The sequence below is a fragment of the Canis lupus genome, chromosome 36 (assembly GCF_011100685.1).
Source record: "Canis lupus familiaris isolate Mischka breed German Shepherd chromosome 36, alternate assembly UU_Cfam_GSD_1.0, whole genome shotgun sequence".
Taxonomy (NCBI): Eukaryota; Metazoa; Chordata; class Mammalia; order Carnivora; family Canidae; genus Canis; species Canis lupus.
This window is the reverse complement of record NC_049257.1, coordinates 4,447,485-4,469,750: the sequence shown is the minus strand read 5'-3', so window position 1 is coordinate 4,469,750 and position 22,266 is coordinate 4,447,485. Positions and strand designations below refer to the sequence as shown.

General features: G+C 38.4%; 2 protein-coding genes across 19 annotated transcripts in view; both read left to right on the top strand.

Moving 5' to 3' along the window:
• CCDC148 (coiled-coil domain containing 148) overlaps nucleotides 1-22,266 on the top strand; it is a 285,404-nt gene that overhangs the window by 99,618 nt on the left and 163,520 nt on the right. For all 18 annotated transcript variants that reach the window (XR_005384565.1, XR_005384564.1, XM_038584562.1 and 15 more), the window contains 2 exons: nucleotides 71-209; nucleotides 2,382-2,588. Coding sequence is in view for 16 of the 18 variants with exons in the window: in XM_038584562.1 (XP_038440490.1) it covers nucleotides 71-209; nucleotides 2,382-2,588 (346 nt within the window). In the remaining 2 variants the exon portion in view is untranslated. The remainder of the gene's footprint in view (nucleotides 1-70; nucleotides 210-2,381; nucleotides 2,589-22,266) is intronic.
• On the top strand, nucleotides 12,226-13,089 carry LOC111094306 (TP53-regulated inhibitor of apoptosis 1-like). The gene has a single exon (XM_038584574.1). It carries the CDS (start codon nucleotides 12,226-12,228, stop codon nucleotides 12,454-12,456), a length of 231 nt encoding a protein of 76 aa, XP_038440502.1. The 3' UTR covers nucleotides 12,457-13,089.

The following is a 22,266-nucleotide window of genomic DNA, read 5'->3' as shown; positions in this document are numbered from 1 at the left end:
TGAGCAGTTTGAATTCTCTGTAACTCCATGGTTGCTTAACAATATGTTATGACTTTTTTATTGCTTCCAGAAATTTCCAGTTAAGTGAAGAAGACCACTGGATTTACCAGGCTGTTTTGGATCAGTATCCTGGAGATCTCTGTGGCAGAAGGACTCTGTATCTGAACATGTTACAAAGATATTTTCCTCACAAATCTAGGCATGATTTGGTGAGTGCTGGACTATAACAGCAAATTAAATAATTCTGGTGGTCAGTAATTACTAGGCAAAATTTATATTTTTAGATATAAATTTAAAATATATATACATTTTTTAAATTATTTTTTTCCTACACTCTAGCAAATAACAGAGTTATAGGTTGAAAGTCTCTCATTTGTCAAATCCTATGGTCCATAAGAAGGTGGAAAACCCTTTAAGCAATATTTATTCTCTTCCATGCTTGCTTGCACCAAGATCTTTACTGTGATCTCCTGGGTTCCTCTACCAGTGTTTGGCCTCTGGGTGCCTGTGCATTCACCTGCTCATCTTCAAAGATTCTGGAATCTCTGGGTCTTGAAAGTGGTGACAGCTCATCTATCCACAGAGCCTGTCACATCTGAGCCCTTCTGGTCATGGGGAAGCCAGCACTTGCCTTGGGGGCTGGCGCTTACCTATGTCATCCCCACAACAGTGATTCCACTTGATCCCCTTTGGTGAGTCCGAAACACAAATGCCCCAAATTAGAGCTCAGAGTCATGAATGAAATTTCCCCAAGAAAGTCCTGGGAAATTATTGTTTCATTCTTTAGTTCATAAGGCCACAAAGACAAGTAAACAAAAGTTACCATGTCACCAATTAACTTTACCATAACTCACCTTGACACATATGCAAACAAACACATGTGAACTCTTAACTTTTAAATGGGCCACGCTACAAAATATTATCACATACTCTGCACTTCTGTAATTATTTAAAATTAAGCAAGTAGAATTTACCTTATAGCAGTCATGTGTAAGCTCCTATAAGACGTATAACAGTGGATGAAAGAGTACTATTTTTATCCTATTTTACAGATAAAGAAACTTAAGCAAAGGTCACTTATCCAGATGACCATTCTCTCCTACCCCCATTCCCCCGCCAACAATTATTTAATTCTGATCTTTATTTTGTTGTAGATACCTGTTATGTAAAAAACATGTTATGTAATAAATAATTCACTCTAGATTTTTAAAGTCTTAATTTATTAAATTGGATCATTATTTTTATTCCCCGTTGGTTCTATTTATTTCTGTAACCAGCTGTCATTTTTAACTTTGTAAGTTTTTGTATTTACCTGCTATTGACATGATAAAGATTTTTATACTCACTTCTTACATTAGGTTGATTAGTATTCATTTCTGCATGGTGTATGCTTCCTTTCTTAGTGTTTGACAGATTTTAAGTATATTTTTAGCTTTTGGAAACAAAGCTCAGAAGTTTCCAGAACATATTTTAGTAACTGATATTTGGTCTAAGTGAATCCATAGCCTGTTTCATCCTGTACCTAATTAACCATAACTAAATTATTGTTTTAGGACAACCTTATCTTGCTTGCTAGATTCTTTTGTCACTCCACTTAGGGGTTAAATAATATATTAAATTCAGAGATGTGGTCTAAACTGGCAAAATAAAGAATTATGTAGGTCAATGGCTCTCAATTTCAGGAGACACAACTTTATATAAGGAGCATCTCAGAATCACCTACAAAGATTTTTCAAACTGCTCAGGCAATCTCCATTCCTGTTCTTCCCCTCAAGACTCTGAGATCTCTCATGGTTGAGATTTACTGCCAGCAGGAACTACCAGTACCCATGTTAGACTGTCCATGTCCATCAGGACTGCAGGATGGGAAAAGCTAACATAATTGCTGTAATTCCTTTAAATTTAGACATCCTATCACCTGAATATTTCAGTAATCAAGGGCAAACTGAGGTTTTAAGAATTATGATAGGAATATACTTTTATTGGCATGTGTCTAGGTGAAGCACTTGAAGTAATTGTTAAAATATCCCAACTGATTTAAAGATAGAACATTTTTGAAATTATATACAGGGGAAATAATGCTTTTTGTGAATAGTTTCATTGCTGTGTAGATGTGGAAGTTGTTTTAGGACTGCCTAGTGAGAGTCCACCCTATACAAGGAAACTAAGGACTTACAAACATTAAATAACTGGTCCTTAGTCACCAGTTAACCATCAGCTCATAACTTTCAGACTGGTACCTGGTCCTGGTTACTACATTCACAATTAAGATGTTTGTCCCCAGTTTTTCTAAATCATTGATTATAATTCATTTTAATAACAATGACATAAAGCATAGGCTCAGTTTCATAATAAGTGTCTGCCATCTGTTATCTTTTCAGGTGGAGCATGAGAAATATTGTGATCAATATCGCTTTGCTAGGGAGCAGCGAAGGATCCTGATATCAAATTGGAATAAGAACAGGAGAGACTTTATCCAGAAGGCTGTGCTGACCCTTGCGGAGGCCTGCGCAGCACATGCAATAGAGGGTACTTTGGCTAAGGACAGAAGAAAGCAACAGGAACTGTGTGCTCATCTGAAAGCCAAGGTGAGATGCTCTGCTGATGGTGTTTCAGGGTTTGCCCTGGTGTTCATTTAAGAACCCTTTTTCCCTTTTGCTCAAACCCAACCTAAAGTTTGGTTTCTCTAAAATTTTTATTTTGAATAAAACTGTTAGTTTGAACCATATGAAATTGCAATTCTTGTAGATCAACAGTAGTCAACAATCAACAATTTAATATGGTTCAAGTGGAAATTCCTGCAACAGGAGGTCAGTATGTAAGTCTGGATTGAGAGATACCCAACGTAAACCACAAATGCTGCACACCAGGGAAAGGTGCTGGATGAAAAAGCAGAAAGTAGCTATAAAGTGAAGTCTGATTCTGGCTCCCACACTCTTGGACCTCTCATTCACATTAAAGATGTAAAAAAAAAAAAAAAAGGGTACATTTACGAAGAGGGGAGAGGATTTGTGAAGAGATATGTTGGGAAGAGCCCGATGGGCAAAGCAAAAGGTGGAGTGGATGGGTTATTCCTCTTCTATAGCTCCAGTGAGCGGCCTCCAGTTTGACTTGGAAAGTTTAATGGGGAAGCCCTGCAGTTGGGGCTTGAGGATCAGTGTCTGATGCTCACAGGGAACTAGAGGAGCTGCTTCTGTGGCAGACTTGAAAACAAGGATGGCTGCTATGTTGCAAATAACTGCATTCCCCAGACTGGTCGCCAGTGCATGAGTCCTGGAGGCCCTATGTCGATGGATGTAGCCTCCCTAGGAGTGTTGGCAGGACCATTAAAAACCGATTTTATGGAGGTACAGCATCACATACAGTAAAGCACACAAATCTTTACTTATTGGTAAATGACATGGTAGGAGAATGATAGTGCAACAAGAAATTTTATTCTAGTGGTAGAAAAAAAATAACCTGCAGTTAATAGTTATACTACAGCAATTAATAGTGTATAAAAACAAATATCTCTTAAAACATTAGAGGAAAATGCCTGCTCTGCAGTGCTTTAAACAAAAAGATATTATATTGGGCATTGCATAAGCTTGGGCCCTAGAAGGGAGAGAGGCTGCATCCAAGCCTGATCTATCTACAATGGGCTATAGAGCTAAGGCACATTTCTTCGTCTGCAGCTGATAAGAAAACACACTAGGGTCAGAGACTAGGACAAGTCTTTATATACTCCTTAGTCTTGTTGATATTCAATTTGTGCACATTATCATTAGCCTTTCCACTGTGCTGTGGGGGTATTTTCTTCTTATTGTATTGTATTGAGGTAAACATGCAGTAAAGAGCAGAGAACATAAGTGTGTGACTGAATGAAATTTTACAGACATATATTGCCTCATGTAAAAACCACTGAGATGAAAATATAGGACGGGGACTCCTGGGTGGCTCAGCAGTTAAGCATCTGCCTTCAGCTCAGGATGTGATCCTGGAGTCCCGAGATCGAGTCCCACATCGGGCTCCCTGCAAGGAGCCTGCTTCTCCCTCTGTCTGTGTCTCTGCCTCTCCCTCTCTGTGTCTCTCATGAATAAATAAATAAATAAAATCTAAAAAAATAAAAAACAACAACAAAAAAGAAAATATAGAACGTTTCCTGAAGCTCAGTTTCCCTCATGCCTCTTCTCAGTATATATTACCTGCACCCATAACCTCTATTCTGAATTCATCACCATAAATTAGTTTTACTTATTCATAAATTTCATATAATTCAAATCATACAGTATATACTCTTGTACTTCCTTGACTTGTCATTTCTGTGAGTTTCATTCTTGTTGCATGTTGCAATTATTTGTTTTTCTTTGTTGCTGGGTAGTATTTCATTGTAGACATATACCACAATTTGCTTATATATTACCCTGTTAATAGAAATTTGTGTTATTTCCGGGTTTTTGTTCTTATGATAATGGTGCTAGAAACACTCTTGAACATGTCTTATGGTGGACATATGCACTCATTTCTATAGGATTTATACTTGAGAGTGGGATGGCTGGATCAGGTATGTTTAGCTTTTGTAAACACTGCCAAATAGTTTTCCAAAGAGGTTACACAAATTTGCAGCACAAATTTCAATTGCTTCATGTCCTAACCAACATTGGTTGGTTGCCAGTCTTTACTCTTAGCTCATCTAATGTATGTGTAGTGGTACCTCAACAAGGTTTTCATATACATTTAGGATAGATGATGAATTGTCTTTTCTTTGTTTCTTTCTTTGTTTTCTTTGTTTGTTTCTTTTAAAGATTTTATGTATTTATTCATGAAAGACATAGAGGAGAGAGGCAGAGACACAGGCAGAGGGAGAGCAGGCTCCCTAAGAGGAGCCAAATGCGGGACTCCATCCCAGGATCTTGGGATCACAACCTGAGCCAAAGGCAGACGCTCAACCACTGAGCCACCCCAGTGTCCTGATGAATGTTTTTTCATAGGAGTGTCTTTTCTTGTGCATATTGACCGTTTGGATATCAGCTCCTGTGAAATGTCCACTCAAGACTTTTGCCCATTTTTCTATTGGGTTGTCTGTTTTTTCTTATTCATTTGTGTATTTATATATTCTGTATGCAAGTTCTATTTCCTTTCTTTCTGTGACTTTTCACTTTGTTAATGGTGTCTTTTGATAAAGTTCTTAATTTTAACGAAATTCTTTTTTTAAAATTTAAATGTCTGAGATATAAATTATATGCAGTAAAATCACCCTTTTTAATTAGTGTATAGTTCCATGAATTTTGACAAATGCATGACATGTTAACTACCACCACAAGCAAAATATAGACTGCTTCATCACCCTTAAGAAATCTTTCATGCCAAAAAAAAAAAAAAAGAAATCTTTCATGCCCCTTTGTATTCAACCCCATACCCACCTTTGGCCTTTGGCAACTACTGATCTCTGTTCCTATACTTTTGGCTGTTCTAGAATGTTATATAAAGGTAACTATACAGTGTGTGGACTTCTGGGTCTGGCTTTTTTCGCTTAGCATGATGCATTTGAGATCTAGTCACATTGTTATGTGTATCAATAGTTCCTTTTTATTGCTGAGTAGTATGCCATGATTGGGGTTAATCACAGTTTATCCATTCACCAGCTATTTTCAGTTATTGGCAATTAGTATTGCATAGCTTATGGTGGACATAGGGTTCGGCTTTCCCTGGGAGCCTGTGCCTCAGAGAGCCTTGCTCCTGTTGTTCCTTCCCCTTCAGAAGATTCTTATTAGACACTTGCTGGCCTGTATCTATCTAATAAGGCAAGAGGCATTCTGCTTTCTTGGTTCAGCCTCAGTCTCAGGCAGGATTGTTGTCACTTGGTCTTGGGGCTAGAACCTGCTCAGTGATCTTGTTCTCCTCCCCATGGTAGACAAACTGTGCCTCCTGTCTTGGGGGTTCTTGTGTGGGAGAGAGCTTCCTCCCCCTCCCCTAGAAGAGGAGGGTGTCTTTGTTTTTTGTTTTTGTTTGTTTTTGTTTTTTCCCCCCAGCTGTAATGGGTCTACACTATGCCCTGGTGGGTTTGCTGCTTGACACCGCTCACTACCCCCAACAGATTTTGTTCTGTAGGACTTTTGTTCTTTTTTTTTTTCTTTTTAAAAGATTTCATTTATTTGTTTTGGAGGGGGGGGGTTAGGGGGAAGGGCAGAGGGAGAGAATCTCAAGCAGACTCTCCACTGAATGTAGAGCCTGACACTGGGTGGGGGTCCTGATCTCATGATCTTGAGATCACAACCTGAGCCCAAAGCAAGAGTTGCCACTCACGTAGGGCTTTTGTTCTTATCTGTTAGACCTTAGAGGCTTCATCTGCTCTTCTCCCCTGACCTTGATCTTTGTTATGAGCTTTCTATAAAGAAAAACCTGTAAGGGCATGTAAATTCCCCTGTCTCTGAAACTTCCATGGGTTCTACACTCTCAGGCTCTACAACAGCAGGAAATTGTAAAAATTCATTGACTAATTACAAAGTGTTGTTACCCACTTCTGTGGTGGCCTTGTCTTTCCCAGATGCTCTGTCTCAAGTAAGCAAGTTTCCATATTGCCTGTCTCCTTGGAAACATCTGCCTTTCTTTAAATCTCCGGTTTATTTGCCTGTGACCTCGGCTCTCTGATGGGTTTGAGAAAAGTTCTGATGCAGCTTTTCCTTGTGCTTAAAGTGGGAGATGACATTCTTTCCAGCTTCTTATATTCTAAATGGAACCTGGAAGGTCCTCACGAAATACTATTTATCAATCTTTTATGTGCCCTACTTAAGAAATCATTACCTAGTAGCACAAGGTCACTTTCAAAGGCAGCCTGCCTGAGATTTTTCTGCCCAACAGGACTCCTGCCAATGGGAAGGGGGACCCCCCCCCCCAGAAGTAGGGGTGGAATAGCAATAAATCAGAACCTGATAGGTGGAAGAGAAGCACCTAGACAAAGGAAAATGTAAATGACCCACATCAGGGGTATGTTCCCAGAAATGTTTCCCAGCTAGGAATCAAGGCAACAAAACTGGTAGGAAGGCAAGAGTCAGCATTAGCCACCTGCCAGCATTAGCCACCTGCCAGGTTAACTTGGGACAGCACCAGTCACCAGTCTAATGAGAATTCTGCTGGCCTCTCCTATATATATCTACCCCCTCCTTTTTTTTTTAAAGGTGTTATTTGTTTATTCATGAGACACACACACACACACACACACACACACACACACAGAAGCAGACATAGGCAGAGGGAGAAGCAGGCTCCATGCAGGGAGCCAGGTGTGGGACTCCATCCCAGAACTCTGGAATCATGCCCTGAGCAGACCACTGAGCCATCCAGGATCACTAAGCAGTTTTCCCCTTTTCCTTTCTACCCATGGACTCTGATGGTCTAAGCGTCTGGGGAATGAAAGATGTCATCATATGAATAAAGAGGGAAGAGTTGATTCATTTCTTGGAACTGGGCAATTTAATTTTGAATCAAGGCTGTACTTTGTGTCTTAAAGTGACTTTAGGACCCTTTGTAACCCAGGAGTGAGTCATGGTTTCTGCTTAGTTTTCACTGAGCAGCAGGAGAAATACCTAAATGGGACAAGAATAATGCTGTGTTTTGATGATTTCCCGTGTATCATGCTGTTCAGTGTATTGGGTATACTCTATGGAGTGTTCCCACATCTCAAGCATTCTAATAGATACTCTATAGGCATTTTATCATATTATCCTCAGTGACAAATCCAAGATGTGCAGGCGTTGCTGCAGAGTACCCACCCATGGAAATCAGAGGCTTGGTTTTTGGAAGCAATGTAATATGGCCTCTCCTTAGAGACCCATGGTCACAAGGTGGTGAAAAAAGTCTCTCTGAACTTTTGAAGATGAAGCTTCCAAAGAATAAATGTGAGCAGAGAATGGTGGAACATAGAGTAGATTGTGATGCAAAATGGATTCAATTGGATTCAATTTCCCATAGAGATGGTGTTATCATGGAGTATGTGTTCGTGATCAAGGACTGAGGTTCAATAAATTATAGCTTGAAACAAAAGTCTATCATAAAAGAAAAGGAGTAGTCCTATCAGTTCTATAGTAATTTAAAATACTAAATTATGCTCTTTTTTTTTTTATCCTGGAAGGAAACTTGGAGATTTATCCCCATCCTTCATTTTACAACTCTAAAAGCTGAAGTCCTGAAAGATAAAGTGACTTGCCTCATGTTCATGCCAGCTAATTTGACTTGAAATTCAATATTATCTCAGCCCTGTACAGCTTTGCATACAAGAATCTTACAAAATAATAGAAGATATTTATTATACTGTGAGGAGCCCCAATGCACTATAAAATAGACCCACAAAATGTGAAAAATATTACTTTATTGTATCATAAATTTGACCTTCTAAAACTAGCATGCTAGCTATAATAAACATTAATTAAACATTTAACCATAATTTTGTTCCTAGTCTTGGAATTTAAAAAGGCTTTTGGGGGATGATTTAGATGATTTGTACCTTTTAAGAAAAGTGTTAAAGGAATTTTGAAATAATGAGTTTTCTCGTTTTCTCCTTCTCTGTTTTATTTTGGTTTTTCTATCCATAATGAATGCTGTAGCAAGTAGAGGCCTCTCACCAGAGTGGTGAGAAGAAAGCAGAGAAGTAGAGCTCTCATTCTCCTGCTCCTTGCTCTTTGATCCCTGAAGGTCTCTTGGACTACCAGCCCCTCCCCAGCATCCAGCCTAACCACTCAGTTAGCTGTGCCCTTGATTTTTTTGCCTGCTTGTCTACACCATGGCTGGGGAACTTCATTCCCAGATCTGTCTTACAGTTGACTTTCTCTGCATCCATGCTGGGTGGCCAAGTGCTATTAAGGAAAATTCAGCTTCACTTGGACTCTCAATCCCACATGGGAGGCCTTAGTCCTGTCCTTAGCTCACCATTTCTCCCCTATTCCTCATATGACTGTTTCAAAAGTCATATGTCCTTTAAATAAATACTTAACCTGATGCCATATACCCTCCCCCTCCAGCCCCCAGGAGACAACCCACCTCTACTTTATCACTAAAATGAAGTCATGGAGGGACGCCTGGGTGACTCAGTGGCTCAGGTCATGATCCTGAGGTCCTGGAATTGAGTCCTGCATCAGGCTCCCTGCAGGGAGCCTGCTTCTCCCTCTGCCTATGTCTCTGCCTCTTTCTCTGTGTCTCTCATGAATAAGTAAATAAAATAAATAAAACAAAATAAAATGAAGTCATGGAGTGTGAGATAGGTCCTGAATTCCTACCCCATTCTATGCTAGTCCCCTGCTTTCCTCCAAGACGTGATGCCTTCTGCATACTCCTATCCAGTCCTTCCCGCAGTGTTTGGGACTCTAAACCTTTTCTAAACCTTTTAAACCACTTTAGGAACGTGGTTCTACTGATTATCTCCTTTTATTATGATTTTTCTTTCTTATTCTGCATTTTTCCCAGCCTATAAATATGGTTAAGTCTTTCTTATTCAAATCAAAACTTCCCTTGACTCCAAGTTATCCTCTAGCTTCTGGGAAGTCTCTAATCTCTATCCCTTTCTTTGAAATCAACCATTTGAAAGAATAATCTATATTTTCTCAGGACTTCTGACCTCTCTACTCTACCAAGATTCTCTTCTCTCCCCAAAGTCACCAGTGACCTTCCAATTATCTAATCCTGTCAGTGCTCTTCCATCCTTATGCTGGTAGACCATTTCTCACTGTTGACCAAGCACTGTTCTAAAGTATTATTTCGGTTTCTAAAATATTATCTGTTTGCCATATCTTAGTCTGCCTGTGCATCTGTCATTGCCTGCACAATCCTAAAACCCTGGTATCCTCAAATTTATTGTCCTTGCTCATTGCCCTTCTCTCATTACTTCACAGGTTCCTAACCCCACTTATGTTTTTACCTATTTTATATGCTAGTTACTCTCAAATCTTTTTTCCCATCTCTGAGCCTCTCTCTCTTGAATGTCATTTATCCAGCTACATACTGATTATCTCAAAGCCTGTGTCCAAAATAGGAATTTTTGTTTCCCTCCAGTAAATTTGCACTCTTTTCTTGAATCTTATCTTAGCTTCCTCTTCTCCCTTCCTCACCCCCATAGCCATTTACCAACTTTGGACATTTTATCTCTTAACTTTCTACCCCTTCTTTCCTATCACTGGGCCCTGGGCATTGTCCCTGGACTGTTGCAATCATGCTCTAATGGCTATGCACATCTTGCCCTTCTGAATTTTAGATAGGGAGAATGCTCTATCTAAAATGCAATTAGGGTTATGGTCTCCCATGATGACAACTCCTTAGTGACACCCTTTGTTTATGATAATGGCCAAACTTCTTGGCATAGCTTTCTAGGTCTAACATGGGCCCCAACTCACTTTCCAGCCTCCTTTCTTAAACCTCGCACTTTACTATTTAGAAATGTAAAACCCTTTGTAACCCACTCCCCCTCTACCTCTGCCATTGCACCATACAACATTTTGTTTCCTTACTCTTCATTTGTTCCTGCTATTATTGATTTTGCCTGGAATATCGCTCCTACTTTGCTTCATCTGGCTAAGTCTCACTCGTTTTCAAGATTCAGCTTAAATTACCTGCTACAGAAGGTAGCAGAAGCTTCTGTAGCAGATTTCTTGAGTCCTTGGTCAGATTCAATCACTCCTTGTACATAACCCTGATTTGACAGTGATTATGGCACACTGGACAATCTCTGTCTCCTACACAAATGTAAGCAGGAACCTCATCTTATTCATCTTGAGTAACATAAACTTCCTCCAACTCCTCTATGCCTTCACCTCCCATCCCAATCCACCATTCCCTGCAACTGTCACAGATTTTTAATGCTTGGAATATAGTAGGTACTCAGTAACTTTTGCTGAAATGAAGTATATAATAAGCCGTAGGCATTTTCCCCCTCTTTTTTCTCAATACCTCCTGATATAGTACTATTTTCACTATCTTCTTTCTACCTTATTTATGAGAAAGCTAGCTGTAGAAACAGGTACGTGGATATGCAAAATCATTAAGAAGTAACGTATAAGTCTTAATTGTCAATATTGAATATGCTGAAATCTCAAACATGGTTTTTATTTATTTTTATTTTATTTTATTAAAATTTTACTTAGTTAATATATAGTGCAATATTGGTTTCTGGAGTAGAATTCAGTGATGCATCAGTAACAGGCAACACCCAGTGCTCATCATAAAAAATGCCTCCTTAATGCATTTCATCCATATATCCCATTCCCCCCACCCACCTCCCTCCGTCAACCCTCAGTTTGTTCTCTATTGTTAAGTGTCTCTTATGGTTGATTTTCCTCTCTCTCTCCCCCACCTCCCATATATTCATCTGTTTTCTTTCTTAAATTCCACAGATGAGTGAGATCATATGATAATTGTCTTTCTCTCACTGACTTATTGCTATTCCTGTGTGTGTGTGTGTGTGTGTGTGTGTGTGTGTGTGTGTGTATCACATCTTCTTTATCCATTCATCAGTTAATGGACATTTGGGCTCTCTCCATAGTTTGGCTATTGTTGGTAATGCTGCTATAAACATCAGGGTGCCTGTTCTCAAATGTGGCTTTAAAAATAAAACCTGGTAATCTATAAAACCGAGGTACATTTTAGGCATGAATAAAGCTACCAGGCAGTCTTCTACTCTTCTCCACTTCATCTTACTTTTGTGTTCCTTATCCCACCTCTAGCTGATTGCTTACCTATCAAGAAGCCATAGTAGTTACAGAATCAGATAGTAATAGGGTAGAAGATTCTTTTTTGAATAAATATTATTTGGACATGCTTTTCACATTTTGATAGTTTCTCATAGCATTAACTCCATTTGCAAAGTCCCCTCTTCACAGATTTCAGGCTCCTTTGCTGATGGAGAACAGACTTGGACTTAGGTTTCACAAATCAGATGGTAAATGGTACTTTCATTAAAAGTAGGAAGTTTTTTGAGGTCCAATTTCAGTGATAAAGAATAGTTGAAAATGGTAAACAACTATAAAAACTGAACAAAATATTTTTTAAGAACCTGTTTGTAGGCATTGGACATAAAGTGCATAGATAAAATTCTTGAAATGAAAAAAAAAATTGAAGTTGAGCCCTATATTCACATAGTAAAAATAGCTAAACATTCAAAGAAACAGGAAAAGTAACTGAAAGATAATCAAGGAATAAAACAGACTCAGAAATGATATAGACATTGTAGTTAAAAGACCAATAAAAAAGGCCTCCGCTGCCATGAATAGCGTAGGGGAGGCCTGCACCGACATGAAGCGTGAGTACAACCAGTGCTTCAATTCCTGGTTTGCGGAGAAGTTCCTTAAGGGGGACGGCTCCAGAGATCCGTGCACCGACCTCTTCAAGCACTCTCAGCAGTGTGTTCAGAAAGCAATAAAGGAGAAGGAGATTCCCATTGAAGGACTGGAACTCATGGGCCATGGCAAAGAAAAGCCTGAAAGCTCTTCTTGAACTTGACAGTCACCTTGAAAATTGACTCCTCCAATCAGGAAATTGAGGACACTGGATTTCATCAATTAAGGCTGTGAAAATAGCCATTGAATTGATGAGGAGTTCAGAAGGGAGTTTTCTTTTCTCCTTGATTTCCTCTCACTTGTAAAAGATGATGAACCATCACTCTTTGCTTTGAGATGATTTCTCACTTGTGCTGTGGCATCTTGCTGGAACTTCACCTGCTAAAACTGAATGATTTCTTGGGATTATGGTTGCAATACTTGGTCTAGGATCAGCTTTAAATATCCTTTGTGTGTAAATACTGATTAAACTTGTCAGGATGATCAGGGTTGCCTGACCTCTTGAGTTTGCTTCAAAGGACATTAGGTAGATTGTATCAGGGTTATTATTATTATTATGGAAGCAACTGGTTAGGATCTGTCTTTTCTCTCAGGGAGCTAAGGCTCTGAAAAGGGATCCCAGCACAATGGTTCTAATCAATGCTTGGGACATGGTTTTATTTTTATATAACAACTTTTAAGATTGCTGGTGGACTGGGTTAGCCAAGAGGAAGACAGCCTTAAGAGTTCCTTACCTTAAGAAAAGGTGTCAGATTTCTGATTAAGGTGTGAAAGCTTGAAGAATGTCGCAGTACACACCTTTCAGAGCTCCTAGGAATTAAGATCCTTGGAGTAACAATGGAAGAAGATCCTAAATTGCAGAGATTTGCTATTCCCAGCTTTCAGCCCAAGTCAATTATTTAGGTCTACCTATATTATCATAAAACTGCCAAAATGCTGCATCTGGTTAAATGGGACAAGAGTTTGTTTTATTTGCCTTGTGTACCCACCTAGCCTTGCAATATCTGTAATCATGAAGATGGAATTAATTGTAACATTTAGTTTTTTAAAAAAGACCGAAAAAATACATTCTAGAAATATGAAATATAATACCTGAAATTAAGAACTCCTTGGATGAGCTTTATTTTTTTCCAATTTTTCTTTTTTTTATAATAAATTTATTTTTTATTGGTGTTCAATTTGCCAACATACAGAATAACACCCAGTGCTCATCCTGTCAAGTGGCCCCCTCAGTGCCCATCACCCAGTCACCCCCACCCCCTGCCCTCCTCCCATTCCACCACCTCTAGTTCGTTTCCTAGAGTTAGGAGTCTTTATATTCTGTCTCTCTTTCTGATATTTCCTACCCATTTCTTCTCCCTTCCCTTCTATTCCTTTTCACTATTATCTATATTCCCCAAATGAATGAGAACATATAATGTTTGTCCTTCTCTGATTGACTCATTTCACTTTGGATGAGCTTTAAAAGCAGATTAGACATAGCAGAAGACAGAATTAATGAACTTAAAGACAGGTTAACAGAAAATATTCAAACTGAAGCACATAAAGAGAAAATAATAAAATGAAAAGCAGAATAGAGAGCATAAGAGAGATATGGAATATAGCAAACAGGTTTAATATACATGTAATTAAAGCCCAGGAAGAGGAGAGAGAGAATGAAATACAGGCAGTATTGAAGAAACAATATCCAAGAACTTCACAAATTTGATGAATAACATCTGTGTATATTTTCAAGAAGTTTAGCAAACCCCAAGATGGATAAATGCAAAGAAAATAATACTGAGGCACATGGTAATCAAACTACTGAAACAAAAGGTGAAGGGAAAGAGAGTTATGTGAAGAGACAGATATGGCATGGAGATACATCTTGTTGGTGTGAACAACAGCAAAAGCAGCATGTCCTGGGATCAGTCATGATGGCAGCAACTTTCCAGTCATGCCAGAGTCAATATGACCTGATCAGGTCTGTGTTATGTGGTTCTAGATGTTATTACTGGAAGCTTAGTCTAGACCTTGCTTCTCTGACCCTTCCAAAGACGTGAAGTTCCCTGCAATTCACACTTTCCTTCTTGAACTAAGTAGGGTGGATTCTGATGTATGCACCTAATAACTCAAACCCAGATAGATGATGTCTGGGTTCTGCTATGCTATTCTCACTTGTCTGCTTGCTGACTGCAGGCTAAGATGAACAGAAGTCAGAATCAATAATGACCCAGCACTTACCTGGTTCAAGCTAGAATTGCTTCTATAGGTACACAAGACTCTATATAGGATCATCTTAAAAGAGAGGTGGCCAATAAAAGCTTACCCATAAGTCACATGGCTTGAGTGACTAGATGACAAAAGGAAAAGTTAATTTCACCACATGATAACAATCTATCAATTTCCATAGTTGCAATTAATTTCTATTTATATATCTGATATCATCTCAGGGAGTTTTTCCTTGGTAATGGGAGATAAGGAAGTTTCTTCTTGGGCATTAATGATGCTCACATTACATGCTTCCTTGATCAGAAAAGAAAAAAAACAATATAATTGGAAAAACTTAGATGTCTAGTTTATCACAGGAACTATCAAGATTCAGTAGTTTCTGCCAATTTAGGGCATTTGTTTATGAATGTCTTAGTGTGGTCAACTGTGCCGTGCACCATCGGCATAATCAGTGTTATTGATGAATCCCTTGCATTACTGGTTTCCCTATAGTCTCTGCAGTTGGGGACATTCACAGAGAAGTCCTCTGTGGTTAACCATGAGTATGATATTGGCAGAATCAAGGTAGTCTCTGCAGTTGGGGACATTCACAGAGAAGTCCTCTGTGGTTAACCATGAGTATGATATTGGCAGAATCAAGGGAGCCCTGAGGAACCATAGGCATCAATACTAGAGTGATTTTTGTTCACAGAAGCAGATGGTATTTCCTCTATACAGCTATATTATGCTATCTGTGGCTCTTGGCAGGTAGCTAATTGAAATTCCACAGGGCTTGGGGACTTGATGAATCAATGTATTAGTTCCAAGTAAAATAGTCAAACTAGCCCTACTCTTAAAATGTCTTAGTTTTAAAAAGCATATTTGTCTGCATTGAGGTCTATTTAATAAAGTCTAAAGAGGCTGTACTTTTCAATGTTCTTTAAAATACATCTCATAAGATGTTTTACAAATGAGGATACTTGTTGTGACATATATTGTATGTTTGCATTTTAGAGTGAGTTTATGCATTATAACTTTAGGCAAAATAATCACAAGGACTGGGTAATTTAAGAGAAGAAGCCGCAACTTGGGGTTACGAAATCCAGCCTTTTAGAAATTCCTATTAAAAGTAATGCATAAGGACGCCTGGGTGGCTCAGTGGTTGAGCATCTGCCTTTGGCTCAGGTCATGATTCAGGGGTCCTGGGATCGAGTCCCACATTGGGCTACCTGCAGGGAACCTGCTTCTCCCTTTGCTTCTCCCTCTGCTCCTCATCCCGCTTGTGCTTATTCACTGTCGTGCATTCTCTCTCTCAAATAAATAAATAAATAAAGTCTTTAAAATACATACATACATACATAAATATATATATGTACATACATTAAGAAAATTTTAAGTGTGTCTCATTTAACAGAAGGGGGACTCCAGAAATACACCCACATATCTATGCTTAATTGATTTTCAACAAAGATACAAAGTCATTTCAATGTAGAAAGAGTAGTCTCACGAACAAATGGTGTGGGAGCCATTGAAATCCGGATGCAAAAAGAAATGAACCTTGATACATACCTGTACTCTTATGCAAAAATTAACTCAAAATGGATCATTGATCTAAATGTAAAACTGAAAACTATAAAACATGAAAAAGTAAAAGATAAAATCTTTTTGACCTTGGATAGGGAAGATTTCTTCACATCAAATGCAATATCCCTAGAAAAAATGTTGATAAATTGGATTTTCTCAAAATTAAGAACCTTTGAGGTTCCCAGGTGGCTCAGTTGCTTCGGTGTCTGACTCTTGATTTTGGCTCAGGTCATGGTCTCAGGGTGGTAAGATTGCCCCCCTACCCTGTTGGACTCTATGCTCAACAAGGAGTCTGCTTCTCTCTTACTCTCCCTCTGCCCCTTCCTCTGCTCACATTCTCTCTCTCTCTCTCAAATAAATAAATCTTTAGAAAAATAAAGAACTTAAGACACTGTGAAGACAATAAAAAGACAGACCTCCCACTAGGAGAAAATATTTGCAAATTACATATATCATAAAGGGCTCACATCAGAGTTAATGAAGAATTTTCAAAACTTAATAATAAGTAAACAACTCAATAAAAAAAGAACAGTCACTTCACAAAAAAGATATTTGGCAAATATGACATGAAAAGATATTCAATGCCATTAGTCACCAGAGAAATCCAAATTAAAACAACAATGGCTATCGCTATATATCTATTAAAAAGTCTAATAAAAAATCTGACCATGCCAAATATTGACAAAGATGTGGGACAACTTGAATCTCACACATTGCTGGGGGGATGCAAACTGATAGCGTCACTTCATAAAACATTTCTACAGTTCCTCATGCTATTAAATATACACTTACCACATTCCCTGGGATCGAGTCCTGCAGCAGTCCTACTCCTAGATGTTTACTTATTTAAAATGGAAACCTGTGTTCACACAAAAACCTGTAAGTGAACGTGTGCAGCAGCTTTGTCATTGCTAAAACTGGAAGCAACTCCAAGACTCCAATGCCCTCAACTGAGGAAGGGATAATAAACTATGATACTTCCATACAATGGACTATTACTTAGCAATTAAAGTAATACGTACTGAAATATGCAACAACATGGACAAATCTCAAAGGTATTATGCTAAGTGAAAAATACCAGATGCAAAAGGTGACATAGTGTGTAGTTTCATTTATACAATCTTCTTGCAAAGAAAAAACTATAGGAACTGGGGAATGGGGGACTTTCCTAATCAGCAGGAAGAGGAAAAGAAGGCCAGAGAAGGCCACTTCGCTTCAAGTTAACTTTCCAGAAATTGCACCCTGATTCCACTTAGCTTCTCATGAAGCACTTATTAATACCTGCCATACATGACTGCAATGTGAACAATGTGGTCTGTTTCAGGTGATTTATGTCCCACCCTAGTTAAGAGGTCAGTACTATGAAAAAAGGGGAGAATAAATAAGAGGGATAAAAAACAGCAGACTATGGATATGAGTTATCAGCAAGGGATTTGGGGTCCCTGCCTCCTTAAGACTCTACTTCTGCTTCAGACATTCTCACAAAAGCTTATTATCTGTAAGAACAAACACAGGACCCTCAGAGACACATCATTCTCTTGAAGAGCTGTCTATTGTCTTTTAGGGGAAAACTCTGGAAAAAAATAGATTTGGTTAAACGATGACTATAGTCAGTTTCTCTCTATAGTAAGCTTCTCTCATCCCTTTGGTGCCATTTACTCTTCTTTCCATGCCTCTTCACCCTGCCCTTGATATGGGATGACCAAATATTAGTATAACAAATACATGAAACTTTGTCCTGAAACTCACAGGTTAAATCATATCAAATTGCTGTTTTTGTAGGTCAGAAAAGGTTGAATATTAGTAGTTTCTTATGGCAGGCACATCCTAATATATAGGTAAGTATAAGGGGTGCTGGGTCTTTTTACATTATATATAATGGTATATTAATAGTGCAACTGTCTCTGGAGATCTAATTTTTACATGTATTGCAGTAGGCATATGTGCTCTTCCTCCCCCACTCCACATTATTCTCCCCATGTTCCCCTTCCACATTACATTTATTCCATCTGAACTTAATGTTTGTATATCTGTTGCTGGACTCTAAACAACAAGTGAAAGATACATTTTTTTATTCATCTTTATATCACTAATGCCTAACATCAGTTACAATCCATAATAGGTACTCAAAAAGCCCAATATTGATTTTATATACCCTTGAATAAGTTGTATTTGTATAAAATTGACTTTATTTTTAAAAAGTGCTAGGGGGGGCAACCCGGATGGCTCAGCGGTTTAGTGCCGTTGTTGGTTCAGGGCGTGATCCTGGAGACCCAGGATCAAGTCCCACATTAGGCTCCCTGCATGGAGCTTGCTTCTCCCTCTGCCTATGTCTCTGCCTCTCTCTCTCTCTCTCTCTCTCTCTCTCCCTCTCTCTCTTTGTGTCTCTCATGAATAAATAAATAAAATCTTAAAAAAAAATTCCCAACTTATACTCAAGTATATGTTTAAAAAAAATAAAAATAAAAGTGCAAGGAGAAGAATCCTGTTTATCCATTTATATTCTCTGATAATCTGCTTGTATTTCATATTGTTCACATATGGCTTTTATGTTTTTTTCAATGTTAAAAATTTTTTACATCTTATTTATTTATTTGAGAGCGAGCATGAGAGAGAGAGAGAGAAAGAGAGAGCAAGCACAAGCAGGGGGAAAGGGTAGGGGGAGAGGGAAAAGAAGGCTCCCCACTGAGCAGGGAGCTCCATGTGGGGCTCAATCCCAGGATCCTGGGATCATGACCTGAGCCCAAGGCAGATGCTTAACCAGCTGAGCCACGCAGAAGCCCCAATATTTTGCATTTTAAAATCAAACGGTATGGTATGGTATTGTGGTATTAACTCATCCAAGTCTTTTTGAGACAATCTCCGTAGTTTTCATAACTATAAAGCTTATTCTGGCTACTATATATACTTTTCTCCAACTAGAAACTCAGAGGGCAGATCTGTATGCCTTTTATAGTTTGCCCTTTTACCCTGGCATTGTTTGACTGGGAAACTTTAAGCAGTGAATGAGAGGATAATTGGGTAGAGAAATCTAGTCCTGGTTCCTTGCTCTTAGCTCTAGATGGAACAGGAAATCTTTTATCAAAAGAATTTCAAGTTTAGGATTAACAGTTGATAAACGGACAGATGAGGGCATCTTTTTAATGTGCCATGTATCTTCATAGACCTCTCTAGGTAATAATGAAGAAATTAAATATGTTAGTTGTTAAAGGAAATCTCTGTTGTGATGTCTATGGTATATAGGTATATTTCTACCTAATGGAGCACTTAGTTCTCTGAACATAATGATTGCTTGTCTCTTGTTACGAAGCTGAATCTTATCCAGTGAATTCCTGTTAGCCTATTTTCACTGAGGACTATTTGAGAAAATCCCCATTTTGCAAATGTCTAAAATAATGTATATTGAGTTTCTCCTATATTGTCTTATTATAACAAATGTTATGTTTGGTTATAGTGGTTCACTGGAAGTTCTTTTTTGTGGGTGAGAGAGGCAGAGTAGCGAAGGGATACAGTTGAACAAAAAATGAGAAAAATGATCTGTTGGTGCCTGAGGCATTTATAATAAAGAGAATCAAATTTCTGGGCATGAAAGAACCATAAGAGACATGTTAAAAGTGATTCTTCTGGGCTCTGTGCCTATTTCTTTACTTTCACAAAAGATGAAATTTGTAAAAGACATATGTTGAATGCTTGAGTATTTGAAAGCGACACAAGTTGCTTGTTACCAATTTCCTTAGTGATTATTATAAAAATTACTTTTATGTATAGCACAACTCACTCATTTACTCAATCACCAAATATTTTTTGAGCACCTGCCTATGCCAAGCACTAATATGAGCACTAGGCATACAGAGATGACTAAGATGCACACAAAGATCTTAGATTCCAGTAGAAGACAATGGTGTATAAATATAGTTATTATGGAGTGTGAGGTCATAGGAGAGTACATATGAAAATTATGGGATAATGGAGGAGGGTATGGGGGGCATAGGGGGCAACAATAGTAAACCCTGGAAGTGGCAAGCATTTGAACTAAATCCTAAAGAATGGTGTTTATTATTATGGTAAAGTGAGAAGTGGGAAGACATTCTAAACCCGAGACTGAGACAGTCTCCCATAGATAAAAAATATATTAGTGTACAAAAGCATTTTGGTGTTTCCTGATTGTAAATTGTGTTCCAGAGAGTAATGAGAGGAAGGCTAGAAAGGTAAGTGTGTGCTAGATCTTACAGGAATGTGCAATGTCAAGGAGCTGGAGTTGTAATCACTGTATGTGATGAGAAGCCATCGAAGGGTTTTAGCAGAATATCGACATATTTTAAGATCAATCTGACAGTTTCGGGGAGGATGGACTTTATGGGACATAGACTAGGGGAGTGGAGGGAAGTCAGTTATGTATTGTCATAGTCTGGGTGAAAGATGACAGTGGTTTGAACTAGAGCGATGGAAATAGAGATGGAAAGGAAGGGGTAGAGGGATATTTAGAAAATTAAATGGACAAGACTGAATGATGGAAATGAAAGAACAAAAGGTGCCCAGGTTTCTAGCTTTCATTACTAGATGGATGGATTTGTTTATTTATTCTTTGTTCATTCATTTTACAAATATTAAGCTGAGTATATACTGGCATTCTTCTAAGTACTAGGGAGTCAAACATGAAAAAGATTCATAAATATCAACCCTTGTATATATGTCAGTACTTACATTCTAATAAAAGTCACAATGCCTACCAAGGTAAATAAGTAGAATATATAGTGCAAGAGAGTAGTAAGTATTAGTGAGAGAGTGATACAAACTGGGGTATGTGTGCTGTTGAATATTTAGATGGATTGTCATTGAAAGGCCTTAGAAGAAAACAGTTGAGTAAAAACCTGAAAGAGTTGAGAGAGAAAGCTATTTATCTAGAGGAAAGGTAACAGACAAATCTGTCAAAGGGAGTAGCAAGTGCCAAGACTGCCTACTATAGTTGAGGAACAGAAGTGAGAATACTTGGCTATAGTGAACAAGGAGTGACATGATCTGACATAAACAGTTTAACAGGATCCCCCTGGCTATTGATTTGGGAATAGGCTAGAGGGGCAAGGGAAGAAGATGGCTGACCCATTTGGAGGCTTTTGCAGTCAGCCAGGCTTGAGATGATAGTATGAAATGTTAATATATAACAACAACCGTATATGCCTGTGCCCATTTCTTGCCAGCTGGTAGCCTCCTTCTTCCCTAGCTTGTTGTGGTGACCCCAGTTTATCCCCTCCTTGGCCTGCTGCTGTGCTTCAGCTCCCTTTCCTCTGTGACTCACCTCATCTTCCATATCTGCATCTTATTTGTCCTTCCAGGTCTATCACACACCATGTAATTCTTCCCCCCTCCTCTCCAAGACTTCTGCCTCACCCCAGTCCCTGGCTGTGTGCTTCTCTTAGTCCATTTCTTTGAGCCTCGACCCATACTTTCCCCCTCAGGCTCTACCCTAACATCAGCCCTCAGCCTCTGAATTGTATAAGCAAATTTTTGTGAGAATCATTTCTCTGCTTTCACCACTGGATATGCATCCCTGAACAACACAAACTAGTTTTGCCTGTGTTTCAACTTTTGTGAATAGAATCAAATAGTATGTTCTTGTATTGTGCATAGCATCTTTTCCTCTATATTTTGTTGTTGTGTGTGGCTGTGGTATACCACAGTTTATCAATCCATTTTGCTAATGATGACATTTGAGCCATTTACACATTTAGAGCTTTTTGGAACCATGTTGCTATGAACATTTTTACACATGTTCCCTGGTACTACATTTCTGTGAAGAATACTAAAGAGTGGATTGCTGGGTCATAGAATATGTGTATTTACAACTTTGTAAGGTACTACTACACTTTTTATTTCTTCTTGTAGAATTGCCTGTTCAAATCTTTTGCTCATCTTTTTTCTATTGGGCCGTCTGTCGTTTTCTTATTGGTTTATACTTGTTCACTAAATATTTTGGGTATAAACTCTTTGTGGGTTATATGTGCTTCAGATATATTTTCCCACTCTGTAACTCTCATTTTCATTGTCTGAGTAATAACTTACTACATAAAAGAGTTTTTAATTTTTAAGTAATAATAAATTTATCAACTTCTTTCATGGTTAATGCTTTTGTATTTTGTGTAAAACATTTTTATCTATCTCCAGGGCAGAAACTAGAATCCAAAAAAATTCTCTT

Bases quoted from the DNA above. Each gene is read 5' to 3' on its own strand.
- LOC111094306 (XM_038584574.1), top strand. From the start codon at position 12,226: ATGAATAGCGTAGGGGAGGCCTGCACCGACATGAAGCGTGAGTACAAC.